The sequence below is a fragment of the Copidosoma floridanum genome, unplaced genomic scaffold (genome assembly GCF_036245765.1).
Source record: "Copidosoma floridanum isolate Cflo_tuat_1 unplaced genomic scaffold, Cflo_Japanese_pri ptg000004l, whole genome shotgun sequence".
Taxonomy (NCBI): Eukaryota; Metazoa; Arthropoda; class Insecta; order Hymenoptera; family Encyrtidae; genus Copidosoma; species Copidosoma floridanum.
The window spans coordinates 16179920-16197493 of NW_028321881.1; the positions used below are offsets into that span (position 1 = coordinate 16179920).

Sequence of the window (17574 nt, forward strand, 5' to 3'; positions counted from 1 at the left end):
ATTTTCTTATCATATTTTAATATATGTTGTACATATTTTAATAAATATTTACATTTGCTGACCTATTGCAAATATATATGTGATTACACAAATGCATAAAACGTTTTTTTTCTTCAAATGAATTTCTAACCATACAGGGTATTATTCATCGGGACAATATTTAAATCAGTAGGATACAGTTTCTTCTAATCACATAAATTGATCATACACATTTATGTTATTTAAAATTAGTGTGGAAGGACTTACCTTTTTTTGAAATGATTCGAGAGTTTGTACAGTTAGTTCAATATGCTTTCCTTGATTGCATAGATCTTTTCTAAAACAGACCTTGGATCTTGGAATTACTGAAGAAGTATTATTCAACTTCAATTGCATCAGTACATCTAAATTATTTAGTTTATTCTGAAATAATGAAAAAATAATCAATACCTATTCTCTTGAACATTCTTCTCATATTAACGTATGGTCTATGTTAATTTAAGACCCATTTAAAACAAGACTAAATACTTATAAAACTCTCTGATCTTAAAACCCCTTTAAAGACCATTGATTAGGCAGAAAAACTCTTACTAACTTTTGAACGAGTATATTATACGATTTCTGGGGCTCCTTAACTTTGACTTTAAAAGAAGAAATTACACCAAAGAAGTCACAGAAAAGATAATATACATGCATACATAGGAAAGAGAGTTTCTTTGTTACGCGTACGTATAACTTTCTACATGAAAAAGTTGTAACGCTAGGAATATTTATACTTTTCTCCCATTACGCCATAACCAGTTTACAGATTCCCGAAAAATAATACAATCTTTGTGTTACTTTTCTGTAGTTTTGACCTAATAAGGTCTAAGCTAAGCTTTATACTCTCTCTATCCTACACAACCGGTGCACCTATATTATATTGCTTCTTCCCAGGGACTCTCTACAACTCCTAAAAAAATAATGGATTTAATTTTTTCTATATTTTTGAAGAGTCTATTCTTCTTTTTCTCCTCCCTACAGCTTATACAGGGACTAGATGCGTAGGGCCACAACCTGGGGCAAGGAAGCGCGAAAATGCCCGAAAACAAGCAGCGGTCTGGGTGGCTTTTTACGGGGAAGCAGAAGATCAAAAAGAGGCTAGAGAGCGGAGACGGAAGAGGCATTCGAAGGAAGAGTTTCTCACAATCCGGACCCAATAATTTTCGATGCTTTTATGTCACAGTGATAAAGGTGGGCAAGAACGTGTCGTGTATATTGCTAGTCGTATTCTTTGAGGTGCTGAGCATAATTATTTTACAACTGAGCTGGAATTACTGGCAATACTTTTCGTGCTGTCATAGTTCCGTTCCTTTATTTTTGGGACTAAAGTCATAATCAAAACCGATCATCGGGCGTTAACATATATATTTTCTTATCAAACCGTTAGCGGGTGCTTAGAACGGTAGATGATCATTCTCCAGAACTATGGTATTGATATGAAGCATATTAAGTGGTCTGAAAATAAGGTCACCGACGCACTCAGTAGGCAATTTGACAATCGGGAGAAGTAAGAGTCAAAACGGTATGCTGTCTCTTTGCTTGACAAGGTCTTCCTCGGAAAAAATATTATAGACCAGTTAAGAACTTTAAGAAACATACGAGCCCAAGACAAAAGAATCAAAAAGATAAGAAATAATTTAAATGAGAATTTGTAGTCCAAAGCATTATGCATTAATTGATGGTATCTTACATAAGCAAATTAGGGTTAAAAATAAAATTCTAATTATTAAGGATTTCTTAATCTTCCTCACTCGAGAGATTCACTGAAAGTAGGGTTATACCGGTGTTTACAAATGTTACCATTTACTTAATAAAAATCTTATATGTGCGAACATGAAGCAAGTAATCGCCAGAGAAATTCGAGTTTCCGACCTATGCCAAAGAATCAAACCCTTTACAGTTTCACATCATTTTTAAACGCAACAGATTCTTTCCAAGGCACCTCATGAACTACTGGCAATTGATTTTTAGGGCCCGTTACTAAATTAGTGGGGTGGCTATGAATATATTATTGCAGTCATTGATGTATTTAGCAAATTCGTTGCGCTATATTTACTTAAGCAAACAACAACCACCAATCAGCTTGAATCGGATCTTACTCCATTACGTGCCGAATCGCGAAGAACCAATACTCTGCATGGTTCACGCATGTCAAAGTTATTCAAGACATTGTGAACGAAACACATCATAGTACGACTGAATTCACGCCGATTAAAATCAAATTAAATAAATTGTCTACCCGTTTTTGGGAAAGTTATATACCTGGACAAGTTAAGCACGAGTTAAACTATGAGCAGAAGTTGATTTTAGTGGCCAAAAACATGCGCAAAGAAGGGTTTGCGAGGGCTGAGCGATACAGTACGACTCGTATTCTGCGAGCCTACAAGGTTGGGGATAAAGTGCTGGCAAAAGCTTGCAACTTTTTTTTCGGTGCAATCGGTATCACCGCGAAGTTTTATGAAATTTATCAGGGACCTTATGTAATAACGTGAGTAATAAATCATGGCATCTATACTCTATTAGACTACAAAACACATAAATTACAAGGTACGTTTCATGGAAAAAAACAAAAAAAACAACGACGCAGACAACAACGGCTAAATAGAAAGCTAAAGCGCATGAAAGCCCAATTGTCGTAAATTTAACAGGGGATACAAACCCTCAACGAGCATAAAGAAAGACTTATAAGAGTCGATGGCCTGGCCAATCAGGCGGTTGATCAACCTAATGACGACGCTATTAGCCTTCACTTCAATGAATCTTGGAAGAAGCTAGAAGACGTTATTGATTAATCCAGTAATAAGTTAATAATTATTAGTTGAATAAATTATAACAATGCTAATTACCTCGTGTTTTTATTAACAGATTATCATATCAGTCCCTAGTCCATTGACGCGATCTCAACTCATCTGGGCCTTGCAGAAGATCTTTTAAGAATTGATCGAGCAAGAGCGCCGTGATCTCAAACAACGCCGTAAAAGGTACCATGGTCAAATCTACGAAAGGCAACATCGGACCACATCTGATACATCTTCTGGGTCAACAAGCACAGAGGCTAGTACCAGCTCCAACTCTCTATCACCGCAGTTGCGATGGCCACGAACGATCTCCCAGACGACTAAAACTTGTCAGCGAGATCAACAATCAGCAGAAATCGATGTTGACGATGCGAAAGACTTTCACATGGACGAAATCCTTAAAGGAGATGGGTTGACATAGGTCTTTCCTTAACTAAGTGCAAAAATCTCTGTAGGGGCAATGCAGGGACTAGACACGGAGGGCCACAACCTAGGACGAGGAAGCTCGAAAATGCCCGAAAACAATCTTCTAGCATAAATGACATCAACAAAAGAAAAGTATTTTTGACGACACAGATAGAGAAAAAAAATGAAATGAAAACCAAAAAAATGAGCACATCAAAAAATTTCAGATTACTGGAAAAAATCATTTGTTGAGCGAACAAACCACTTATATAAAAATGATAATGAAAATGATAATTGTAATACGAGTGATAATGAAAATGGTTATGATGATAATAATAATAATACTTATAATGATGTTGATGCTGATGATATTGATGATGATGATGATGCTGATGATATTGATGACGATGATGATAGTAATGATAATAATAATTATTTTGTTGATAAAAGTGATGATAAAAATAATGATAGTAATGAGGTAACGGGACATATTTTAAGACATATTTTAAGTAAGGTTCTCGCAACTACTGCGTTACTAAGCTGTAAATATACAGATAACTCATTCTTCTTGTGTATTTGTTTGCACCTTCAAATATAAAAAAAAGTTTGGCATTCAAAAAAAATGATCAAGAAATAGTTATTATTCTGAAAAGGGACAAGTGTGATCACGTCCACATTTGAAGACAGCAGAGCTGGCCATGTCCGTACTGTTTTAAGCCGTTTATCCCGTTCATAAAACAGAGGTCAGTGAGTAATAAAAAATTCGATACTATATTGTATGTGCTGTTTATTGTATTAAATCTTCATTGTTTATCTTTTTTTATTAAAAAAAAATAAAACTACTGATAAAATGACAAAAATTATGCAAAATAATTTAAAAATTTCGTATAAGAAGTCAAGAATTAAAGTTTCAATTTGTACAGTCTTGCTTTATTTTTTTTGGCAGTTCGTTCATTTAATCTTGTTATAATTTTTTTGTTCAGAAAGCTTTTTTTCTTTTCCTGCAACTTTAAGAAATAATTTTTTTTGTTTTTCTCTTTGCATTTGTTTTTCCTTAATTTTTTGTATCTACCACTCATCTGAAGCTCCAGCAGCTGGAAGTTTAAAGCCAGTTGCCTGAACTTTTGCTTTTTTTTTGACAAGTACTCTGTAGGCATTAGAAAGGAGGAAGAAAAGACGTCTTATGTATTATTTACTGTAAGCAAAAAGAATTATTATTTTTTTTTTTCAAAAAACAAAATATAATTAAATATTGATTTTACTCGCCTACATCGCTATTTGTAGACGTTTCATTTATATTATTATTTAGTTCAATACTTAAGGTGTTAGTGGGTAATGTTAAAACTAAGGCATGAACCTTTAGTTTCTGTTTAGCTGAAAGAGCAGCTTCTTCCCGAGTCATAGAGGTGATAGGTCTCGATGAAGGGTTACGAAGAGGGACCATTTCATTATTATTCATTAAACTAACATCGTTTTGGTTAAAATTCTGCGAGTTTAAAGTTGTATACTTGACACAATCATCTGGGCCTCTGTGAGTGAAATTTTAAGTATTATTGTTCCTCACATTCAAAAGCTCTGGCACGTATGGCTGCGGTGATTAATATGAAATCAATGGCTCTTGTTTATCCAAAAATTCAAACTCCTAATGTGTTGAGAGGCTTTTGGTAATATGATTGCTTGGTACTTCAGTACAAAAATCTATTACTATATCATTTAGGCTCAGGTCTTCTTGAGATAAGTCAGATGGTATTTCCAAAATAATATTATTATCTTATGTCTTAGACTGAGCTCTTTGATTTTCATTAACTTCACTTTCTTAAGTTAACCGATTATTTAATATTTCACTAAAAGTTTTATTCAGAGGCAAGCTTACAACTTCTATACTTTTTACAGTTGGCTTCTTCATACGTTCTGATAAAAAATAGTATAAAATAAACAATTAAAATTTGATTTACGAACCTGTTAATTTGTACAACTTTCTTTTAATCTTAGCCAACATTCAAACAATCTCTGATCTTTAATTTTACCTGTCTATAGCTAAGTATAACTGAAATATTTATTTTAATCTTCAAGTACATCCTGGCATATGATTTTCTCAAACAATTCTAATTAGCTTTGCAAGTTTTCGTTAGGGTTTTCCATCACACTTTTGTCTTTCTTTGTTAGCTTCTTAAATACATCGTCTTTAATCGCATTCTCATTAAATGACATCAAACCGCATTTTCTAAGCCTATTTTTCATCATTTTTTTTTCTTTTTTGATGCTATTCAGGTTAATTAGAGTATTTTCGGGAAATCTCCTGTCTTGATTTTAGCATTATTATGATTCATTTTTCATTCTGATGCTGTCTGTCACCACATGTCTTTAAAGGGTTGAAAAAAAAAAGTGTGTCTAGTGACTGAGTAATGTGCATTGAGTTAGGATAAAGTCCTATCAATTCGATTTTTTTCACAACAAAAAGAACTTAATCGTATACTTTTATGCGATAAATGATAATTAATGTAAATAATCATAGGAAGTAGAACCAGTTCTTAAGACCATGGATAGAAACATTGGCTATGTACTCATAAAAAGCTTCTCCAGTCATTCAACCATTGTCTGAGTGATCTAGCCCCTATCCTGTAGGCATACTTTAAACTATAGAGTCTGGAATGTTTGATTTAAATGAAAATATAATTAAGGGTGGAGCTCGCATGCCATTAGCACTGTACATAAATAGGACAGTTAAAGCCTCCTTGCCACCATCATCTATTTTGTAAACTGAGGAGCTCCCCCTTTTTTCAGAACTTTCTTAGCTCTAGGACAAAACATCACACTAGCCTCGTCACTATTGAATACCCTTTCAGAGGGTATTTCAATGAAGTGTTTTTGTCCCAAGTCGTCACGGTACTCTTTGAAATATCCTTTCAAATCTCTACTGGTAATTGCAGCTCTACTAAGACTCAATTGTTGGAAGATCTGGGTAGCTAAGTCCAGATGCCTTTTTTTCAACGCCTCAAACCAGTGACACACAGGTCTGTTGTTGGTGAAAGCGGTATCTGTTTGAGACTTGGCGACATACTTTTGAACAGAATCTAATAATTCTGTCTTGGTAACAGGATATCCTATTCTTGCTCTGCAGATTATCCATTCTGCTATTTTTTTTTTTTTTTCATCACTTACTTTTGTAGAGGCACCTTAGAAGTTATATGATTAAATATGAACAACAAGTAATGTTTAACACAATTCTTAGCTTAAAACACGCTAATTATTTATAGACAAACAAAAATAGCAGGTAAAAAACACTGCTGTTAAACGTATCCAATAAATTGGTAGCTGAATATGAGACAGGCTTCCTCCGTCTTATAAATACGAACATGTCCTCGTCAAGTGAACGTGTTAACAAACAGCCTCAATTAAGCTAAAAAAATATATGAACCAAAGAAATTCCAAATCTCTTATGCTCAGGTTAACTCAAATTTTACGTTAATTAAAGGTCTTAAATCATAGTATTTAAATGCGTTAGGATTCGACAAAATGAATCATGAGTGTAATTACGGTATCTGCGTTAAAACAGCACGTACGTAAAGGTTGCTCCTTGATCTTGAAAAATCAAAATTTTTTTTCTCTATTTTTAGTATGTTTTAACCCTTAAAATTATTTGTGTTATTTTTTTCAATATGTCAGGTAATTTAATTCCTTTTTAACTGCAGTACAGGATAAATATTTTTTTGAAGCATAACTTTCAACTTGGGTCCAATAAATTAGTACACATGTCTTAAAATACGGCCCGTTGCCTCAATGATGATAATAATAATAATCATAAGGATAATAATAATAAGAATAAAAATAATAACAAAAATAATAATAATCGTTATTATTATTATTATTATAATAGTTATTTTTAATATTATTGGTTCTGTCTCCATTATAACAATAATACTGATGATAATGATTATTATCATTATTGTTATTTTTATTATTATAATCAGTATTATTTTTATCATTTTTTTATTATTTAAATTGCGTTAAAAATTCTCATAAGAAAAATAACAATAAAATTCTTAAAAACTAATTAAATAATTATTGTAGAAGCAAGAATCACAACAATAGTGGTGACAAACCTAATAATAATAAAAATAACTATTATCATCTCAATTATGATAGATACAAGTATAGTGATTATACATGTAAGTTTCTAAGGGACTTATGATTATGATGGGTGTAACAATAAGAAAGAAAATCATAAATACAAAGAAAAACCAATAAAAATAATTTTTATAATTATCATTATCATTATTATGATCATTATCATCATCACTACCATCCTCATTAGAATCATCATTATTATCATCATAATTATCATAACCTTTATTATCATCATCATCATTATTATCATGATTGTCATAACTTTTATTATTATCATCATTATTATTATCATCATTGTCATAACCTTTATTATCATCACCATCATAATCATAATTATCATCTTCGTCATTATTGTCGTCATAATAATAATGATAATCATTATTATCATTATTGTTATCATTATAATTATTATTAATTACCGTTATCATTATTATCGTCACTCCGTCGATAATAACAATAGTTCTAATAATGACTATCGTAATAATCATACACGAACAACAACAACAAAGTTATTATAATTAGTTTTATCATCGTTCAAGCGTATTATTATAATTATTACTATTTTTATCATTACAATCGCCACTATTATTAATAACAAAATCATCGTTATAATTATTATAATAATCATAGATGTAACAAATCCAATTTAACCTTATCAACATTACTATCATCATCATTGTGTATGTCATTATTATTATTATCATGATCAACATCATCACTATTCTTACATTGTATTATAATCACTGTTGTCCATATCTCTTTTATCGTCATTATTGTTTTCATAGTCAACATCTATATCAGCAATATCCTTATTGCTTTGACTTTTAATTTGATTATTACTATTACTAACTTTCTACGCAAAATTATTATCATCATTACCATTATTCTCGGTATCATTGATACTACTACTCTTAACATTTTTTTGAATATTATTTTTATAGTTGTCAATATCATTTTAATTAGTATGTCAATAATTACTAACACATTTATTTCTGTCTTAATCACAATCATAATTAATATCATTATTATTATCATCATTATCACTATTATTATCGAATTCAACAATGATATTATAAACATTGTTTGTGTTTGAATCATTATTTTCATCATTATTATTATAATGTCTTTATTTACAATGACGTCTAGCATTATTATTATTATTGTGATTGTTATAGTTATTATCATTATTATAGATAAATTTTGTATTGTTGATATCGTCATTAATATTATAATTATTTTCTATGAAAAAATTACTGTCCTATTTTTTATTACTATCGTTATCATTAACATTATTGACATAGGGATTAACATTTACATCAACGTTATCATCATTATTATTATTACTATATCTATTGCTATCATCTCTAACATAATAATTTTAACTACATCGTTATTATCATATTTATAATTATAATAATTATTATTTACATCATTGTCCTTTTGAACACTATTATAATTAGCATTAACAATATTAATATTATTAATATTATTATTATTTTTATTTTGAGTATGATTATTACTTTTATTATCACCATCTTTATGATTATTATCGTCATTTTCTTGATATTAACCATACATGAATAAACATTATAAAAATAAATTTTATCCTTATCAATAGAATCAACATAAATAATATAGCAATCTTTTGTACCACTTTAATTATTATTATTATTGGTTATATAATTTTTATTTTTATTGTTATTATTTTAATTATCTTTATTGAAATTATAATTATTATTAGTATTATTTTTTTTATTTTATTTCTCTGACTCATTATCGTCATAACTATTGTCATTATCATCAACTTTATTATTTTTGTCATTATCTTTATTATTATTCTTATTCTCATCTTTAATATTATTGTCGTCATTTCTTACTTCATTATTGTTATAATTAGTATTGTCATTATATAATCCGTATCATCACCATTATTATTCTTATTATAATTATTATCTTTGCTGTCATAAATATTATCATTGTTTGTCACATTGTCCTAACCATCAATATCAAAATAAACATCATTTGGATTGAAATCCTTATCGTCATTATTATTATTTAAAAGTCTTTTATTACAATTTCTTCTAACATAATTATTATTATTGATATATTTACCATCCTTGAGATCGGCATCAACATTATTATCATTCACTGCATAAATATTGCCGTCCTTTTCTTTATTACTATCGCCATCAGCAATATTATTATTATTATGATCAAAAATTACAACAACGTTAGTAAGATTATTATTATAACAAATTTTAATACTATTGTCTCTCAATAATGATTTATACCATTAATATAATTTTTTTTTGTATCAAAGTGCTCTACACGCGGCTCCTTTAATAAGGGCACTACTATGGGCACTTAGCACTTGGGAGAAGAAAGGGAAGAGGGAAGGGGGGACTCCCCGTTTTTGAGAGGGGGGTAAGGGAGAAATTAGGCAACGTTTGCTGCGAAAAGGTTGCCTAAACCCTCTTCGAGGAGCATTGCATGATGAAAAAGCACGTGTAAATTTCTCAGAGGTACTTGCCCGAAAAAGTCGCACTGGCCAAGAATTGAACTACGGTCTCCCGCTTGTCAATTCACGACCTAGCCAACCGAGCTACCACGCGCTCCACTAATAAAATTAATATAATGCTTCTTAACATTACTATTATCAATGATATTATTAAAATTACTACCAACTTTATTATTATTCTCAGTATTCTTATTATTATTATTATTATCATTATTAAATATTGTAAGAAAAAACAACTATTATTATTAGTAGAAGCGTCATTATTAGTTGAATTATTACTTATATTACCTATTATTAACCTTTATTATCACTATTGTTATAGACATGATTATATTTATGACAGTTGTCTCTAGTTATGTCATTATTATTATTGTTATACTATTATTATTATTATGATTGTTATTAGTATTAATAATTCAGGAGTCAACACAGTACATCTGACCTTATTTTGGTAAAAAATGTTATCTTCATCATCATCATTTTAATCATCATAATTATAATTACCATCATCATCCTCATTGACACTATTATTACGAGCGTAAACGATAGTATTATTATAATTATTAATATCGCAATTGTTATTATTAATAATAATAATACTTCTCTTATTCCTATTTTCATTATTAGTGCCGTTCATTCGATCGACCTTAACTATATATGTTACCATTACAATAATAAGCTAAATGCTGATAAACATTATTAACAAATAAATTTTTGGAATCTTCAGTATCGCTATCGCAATAGCTATTAATATTGTTGTTATAGTTTTTATTATTTTAGTCTGACTTGTTGCCAGCATAATTATTGTCATCATTATTGACTTGATCGTTGACGTCATTATTTTTGTGATCATCCTCATTATCATCTTCGTCATTTTTTAAATTATTTTTAACCTTATTATTTGTATCATCATTACTATCACTGTATCAATCATCATCCTCAATATTGTTACGATCATCATCATCTTTATAATCATAATCGTTATTACTATTTTTATTATCATGATCAATACCATCATCATTGTTATTATAAGCATCGTTTTTATTATTTATCATGGTCACTAATATCGGCATCATTTTTATAATTATTACCACCAATGTAACTAATCTTGTTTGGCATCATCAACACCTTCTTGATTAATAAAATCACTACTGTCATCATCATCTTTCTTATCAAAATCATCTTTACTTTTATCATTATCATAATCACTAGCAATATTATTAGGATAACTATCATCGATATGACTACTATCATTAAAACTGTCACGATTTTCGTTGTTTTATTAATTGATAAATAAACTTACACTTTTCTTAACACTTTGATTCTGCATATTAACATGGTTAACAAAAAATTAATTAAGATGAACATAAATATCATATTTAATATTATCATTTTAATGATTAATAATATCCTTATCATTGTTATTAATTTGATTATTGTTTTTATTTAATTTCTCATAATTATCATAGATATTGTCATAATTATCATAACTCATATCATTACAATCATTTTATTATTTATTAATATCGTTATGGGCCTTTTTCTTGATGTCATTAGTATTATCATTATCGTTAATATTATTGTTATCTTGTATATCAGCATTATTTCTTACATTATCATTTTAATCAATATCTTTTGTTTAATCGTGATGATTATTATTGTTATACTTATAATTATCGTCATCATCATTACTTTTATAAGTTTTAAAAGTTTTCTTATTTTTATTTTTAATGCAATAATCATCATTTTAAAAATTATTTCTTTTATTTTTGTTACAATTTTAAGCATAAAGTCTTTCATAAAATTGTCTTTTTTTATCTTGACTACTCTAATAATCACCATTATTATTCTTATTATCTTTGTTATTATTTCCATACTGAGCATTTATTGTACTTTTGACATCATTATTATTAAAATTCTAAATATTATTTTTATTATTTAAATTTTTATAATAATAATAATTGTTATTATTATCATTATGATAACTTTCATAATGTAAATGATTATTATTTTAATTATTAGCACGATTATTTCCATTGTCATCATCAACATCATTATCATTACTATAATTATCCTTTTCCTTATCATACTTGTCATTATAATTATGTTAATTCTTATTATTTTTAAAATTATCATTATTTTCAAAGCCAATATTATTATTTCTACTTTATTACTATTATTAATGTCATCATAAGGGACGTCAATATAGATATTGTTATAAATATGATCATTGCTATGACTGTCGTCTCTAGCAACAACATTATTACCATGGTTATTATAAACATTAGTATTATTATTATAATTACTATTATTATTATAGTTACTTTAATTTTTGTTATTATTAAAATCATTATCATCATTATTATTATTTATATAATTTGTATCATTAATACATCCATCAGTGTCCCTACCTTAATTCTTTTGTCATTATCCACATCATTTTACTATCATCATCGTTAAAATCATAATAGTTTTTAATATTCATACTAACTTCAACATTATTATCGTTATTATTATCAATATAATTAGCCTCCTTAGTATTATGATTATGACAATTATTAAAACAATAACTATCCTTATTATTGCCATCGTCTTTATCATTGTTGTTCTTATTAGAAGCATTGTCTCTTAAATTATCATCATAATTATTTTTATCATATTAGTATATAATATGTACTGTATACGTGCTCTTATCATTTTGTTAAGACAATTATCATCGTTATTATTTTTTTCATCATCACAACTATCATTTCTGTCATTATTAATATTACAACTACTTTTAATATTATCGTCATTATTATTATAATTGTCACTTGAACAATTATTGCATCAGACATTATTATTATACGAATGAACATCAACATTGTTACTTTTTCCATTATCAATGCATCATAAATACAATTATCATTAACTTCATCAGTATTGACCTTACTTTTACTATCATCAGGATTAATATAATAACCACTTTTAATAGTCTTATTGTTACCATTATTATTATAATTGACCTTATTATCAATGTCATAGCCATTATTTTAGTAACTATCATCCTCAACATTATAGTTACTATTATTTTTATCGAAACCGTTATTGTTTTAATCGTTTATGTCTTTACAATTATCATTATTATAATAACTGTTGTTGTATAGATAATTTTCACAATAGTCAGGATTTTCAATACCATCATCATATTATTATTATTATCATTATTATTATCTTTTACATCATTCTGATTAATATTATAACTATTATTTTTTGTATAAGTTTTTCCACGATAAATTTAAAATCCTTTTTGTTTTTTCTTTATTTTATTTTAACGTGAGAAATATTATAGTTGTCACTTATTTTTTTTTAGGATTTTCGTTATTATTATTGTTATAACGATCGTTTTACTATTAACATTTCTTATCATTATCATAGTCACAATTATTTTTATTTTTGAATTCACAATTATTATTCTTATTATCATGGTGATTATGAGACTGATAATGATCACTGATGATGATTTTTATTAATATTATTCTTTCTATACTGATCGTTATTGTTATTATTATAATTATTAGCAAAATTATTATTATTACTTGTATTATGATAGTTGATACATGTTTTATTATAATTATAATTATTATTATAATTATAATTATTATTATGGTAAGTAATTTTATTATCATTGTTATTATTATAATTGTAATAATTTTTTTTCTCTCCGAGGTCGTCCAGAATACCTTTATGTACGACAGAAGGGTGTACAAACGCTCCCCTGTATGGGACTCGTTATGACCATACCCACTAAGCTGGCAAGACCTTTCTTCTGGGACACCTGGCTCGGAATCACCTCTCGCATTTACACTTTAAGTTGGGCCTATGGAGGCTTAGCCTCTGGTTTGGGATTCCTTTAGTGTTTCGTTACCAACTTGTCTCATAATTTTGTGTCCTCGAAAATATTTTCTTGTTTCCGTCATGCATTTAAGCTGCTTTTCTCTGTTTAGTTGGAGGGATGGAGAAAAATAATAGGCAGAAGCTCCCCAGTGCGAGCTTAAACCTGGCTACCCCTAGCATAGGTGCAAGGATCGAACCCACCGCAGAGCACGAGGGGTAAAGACCCAGGCCACTGAAGTACAGCCACTCATTAGTAGGATAGTGATATAAAGAAGTGGATCTCAGGAGCTTGCCCTTTCGTAGTTCTCCGTCCATGGAGCCACTCTCCACATAACCTGGTTAAGTCGTATCTAGACAAGTTCCATCGGGCGTTCAACGATCACTACAACAGCATCGTCCACGTATCCTACCAAGAACGTCTCCTCTGGCATTTTCTGGCGCAGTTCTCCGTCGTATGACACGTTCCAGAGATCGGGTCCAAGTATGGAACCCTGAAATGGTGTTCTTAATGTGTATTTCAGAGATTGAAGTATGTCCTTCCATCTTGCTGAGTTAGAAGCGTTCTTCACATACAAGATCACCAGAAGAACAAGCGGTCAGGCTCCATGGCATACGTCTTGAGTGTTTTAAACTGCTCTTACTACTTCTTCTACTGCTTCTATGGTAGACCTCCTTTTTCTGATTCCGTACTGCCTGTTGGATAAGTCTCCCGCATTTTGTATGACCTGTAGAAGACGGGCCATAAGCAGCTTTTCGTATAACTTTCCAGGCATTTCCAGCATGCATAACGGCCTAAAATATGACGGGAAGTTAGGCAAACCCTTGTCTTTATCAATCAGAACCAGCCATTCGTTTTTCCAGGGGGCTGGGAACAACCCTTCCCGCAAACATGCATTGTACAGGTTTGAGAGCAGCTGTAGGTGTTTTTCCACCGCTGTCTTAATGACTTCTGCCAGTAGACCATCTGGTCCAGGAAATTTCCCATTTTTAAGCAATCCAGCTGGTAGCTCCAGTTCCTTCTAGGTAAAGAAAAGTACATCTTTTGTAGCTTCAAGTCTGCTTGATCTTTGAGTTCTAGGTGCGTTGGGAATAGCGTATCCACGATACGTCTCATGGTATCCACGTCTTTGTTTGCAGTTGGTGCAAGTCTGCCCAATCTTCCCATCACTATCTGGTATGCTTTGTATCAGGGGTTGTTATTTACTTCCCGGCACAGAATCTGCCCACACTGCTTTTTGCGGTTTTTAATAGCAGCTTGCATCGTCTTTCTTGCAAGCTGATCCTCGGAGTACCTTGGTCTGGCCTCCAGTCTGGCCTTTTGATAGAGGTGTCTGTGTTTAAGACATTGGCGCCTCAATTCCGCAATTCCCTTGTTTTACCAGTAAGTGGAACGTTTGCCGTTCCATTTTTTTTTCCTGAACATGGAGGCCTCGCATGCGATTTATTGGAGTTGCATTATTGCCTCTGTGAGCTTCTGTACTCTTTTTGCTGTGTTCAGATTCTGTTTATCGTTTTGGATAGCAGCGATGCCATTCTTAACTTTTTTCGCTAGTCGTTCTGTGTCCAGCTACTTAACATTCCATCCTGTTTTGCGTGCTATGCCTCTTCTGTCTATTGTATTGGTTATTTCAAAGACAAAATATTGGTGATTGCTGCCATTTTCGTCCTCAATTACCTGCCATTCCTTCACTCTTGGCGCAAGGCTCTCCAAAGCTAGTGTAATTTCTGATATTGATTCGCCAAATCCCGGCCTTTGAAAAGTCGTGGTCCATACTTTGTTTAGAACGACCAGTCCTAGTCTTGCCACCATATCTAGGACTGCCCGGCCCTTAAAGTTCGTTGCAGGCATTCCCTATTTTACTGTTCTTGCATTGAAGTCTCCAGCGTTTAATAGGTCGCCTTCCATGCCATCCCTGATGATATCTTTAAGGTAGTTTATTTTTCTTCTGTTTTTCTCGATACTAGTGTTTGGTGAAAAGAAGCAGCTGACATACGTGATACCCCCACTTTTTAACCAGACAAAATGTCTTTCCGATCCGCTTGCATCTTGGCAGATTTTGTCTGGTCTAGAAACTGAAATGGCTGACATATTTATTGCGTTGCTTAGCCACTTATAGGGCTTAAAGTTCCTGTATTGCTCGCTCATAAGTGGTACGTCTACCCTTCTTTCACATAATATTTGTGGCAGAAGGGCATCTGCGTCAATTACCCCGTTTATGCTTCCTTGGAAGAACTCTGGGCATTATGTTGGGCTTCTTTTTCTTCTGTCCACGACCTGTCTGAAGGCCCTGCATGCTCCAGATCCAGGCACACGATTAGTGCTCTCTCCTCCATGCATGGATTCATTGCATAGGACACATCATGGTTCGGCCTTGCAGTCCTTAGCTCTGTGTTTGTCTTTACCGCATCTCCAGCAGAGGCATAATCTGTTCAGGTCTCTACACTCGTATCTTGTGTGCCCATATCCCAAGCACCTGTAGCATTGCTGGACGATAATCCTGCGTCTTAGTTGGTACCGGATCCAACCCATTGCTATCATCCCTTTTGTCAAAAGGGACAAAGTGCCAGCCTCGTCCATTTCGGCCAGCACCATTCTTCCCTGGCATCGGTTTGGCGGTAGCATGGATACTTTAATTTTACCTGGATCTTCTCCGCTTTTAGCAGACTCTTAGATGGCTGCTAAAACTTCCTCTTTATCAGCGACTGCCTCTAAGTCTAGTACGTCCAAGGTAACTCTAGGTTTTCTTGATTGTACCTTTTCTGCGGTACCAATAGCCAGAGAGATATCCTGCGTCAGCTTTTTCTTGTCTTTGGTACTTTTGGCAAGCTCCACCAGAATACAACCAGCCTTTGTGCTGCGTATTCCGGTAACTTTCGCGCCACAGTCTCTCGGGTTGATAGCGTTATGGAATGCTCCCAATACTTTTGCGTATGACTTTCTTTCTGTTGGTTTCACGAGGATTGCCTCGTTTCTTTCCTTTGCCCTTCTCTGCTTCTTTATTCCCTTTTCCGGCTTACCTTTGTTTAGAGTCGGTGTGCTACCTACTGGTTTTTTTATAGAACCCACTTGCTCCTTGTGGTTTGCAAGTGCCTGTTTTCTTTTGATTACGACTTTCCTTCACAGTTTGTCGTCGTCGTCGTTTTTCTTGCTTTTTTTTGACATGCTTCGATCCTCGGTAGCGTCATCGCCTCTACCTCTCTTTTTTGAAGGCTGTCTCATTACACGAGCTGACAGAGATGTCCTTAATACTAACATCTTCCCCACATATTTCTCGTGGCGGCCTTTAAGGTCCTTTAAGATCCCACAAATTTCTTCCAGTCGAACTCTGGCTTCCTTAACTGTGCTGCTGACGTTTGGCTGCATGTCAATTGCTATTTTAATACTTTGTAGGACGTCTGTCACCCTACCCAGTACTATTTTCTCTTCCTTTTTTGTATCGTTCTAGATTTTCTGTAGGTAAGTGGCTACCATTGATTCAGCCAGTGTGAGCTGATGTTTATTCTGGCTATTCTGGTCTATATTATGTGGTTTGTTGGTCCAATCGTTTAATCAACCACCAGTTGTCATTTGCTTTTGGATGTTAGAAAGCATAGCACTTTTGTGCCAGACGCCTTTGTAGCCTGCCTTAAAATCCGGGAGGCTAAAACTAGTCACCCGGGCTTTCACCAGGTCGGAACTGGTGGCGAATTTCCTCTGAGAGGTTACTGCCTGGGGCACGCTGTTTTCATTAGCGTCACTCATGTTTTGTTTCATTTGAGAACCAACCCTAGATTTTTTTTATGAGATTTTCTCCTCGGCGTTTTGGTCCACGAGAACTATTTTATGTT

The 17574-nt window shown here is 31.9% G+C and overlaps 1 protein-coding gene across 1 annotated transcript in view; it reads right to left on the reverse strand.

Annotated features, from left to right (window-relative positions):
- Apoltp (Apolipoprotein lipid transfer particle) overlaps positions 1-17574 on the reverse strand; it is a 2496658-nt gene that overhangs the window by 1148384 nt on the left and 1330700 nt on the right. The window contains exons 19-21 of the mRNA XM_089596186.1: positions 16502-16862; positions 14388-14765; positions 14157-14237 (exon numbers count right to left, since the gene is read on the reverse strand). Coding sequence (XP_089452312.1) covers positions 14157-14237; positions 14388-14765; positions 16502-16862 — 820 coding nt within the window. The remainder of the gene's footprint in view (positions 1-14156; positions 14238-14387; positions 14766-16501; positions 16863-17574) is intronic.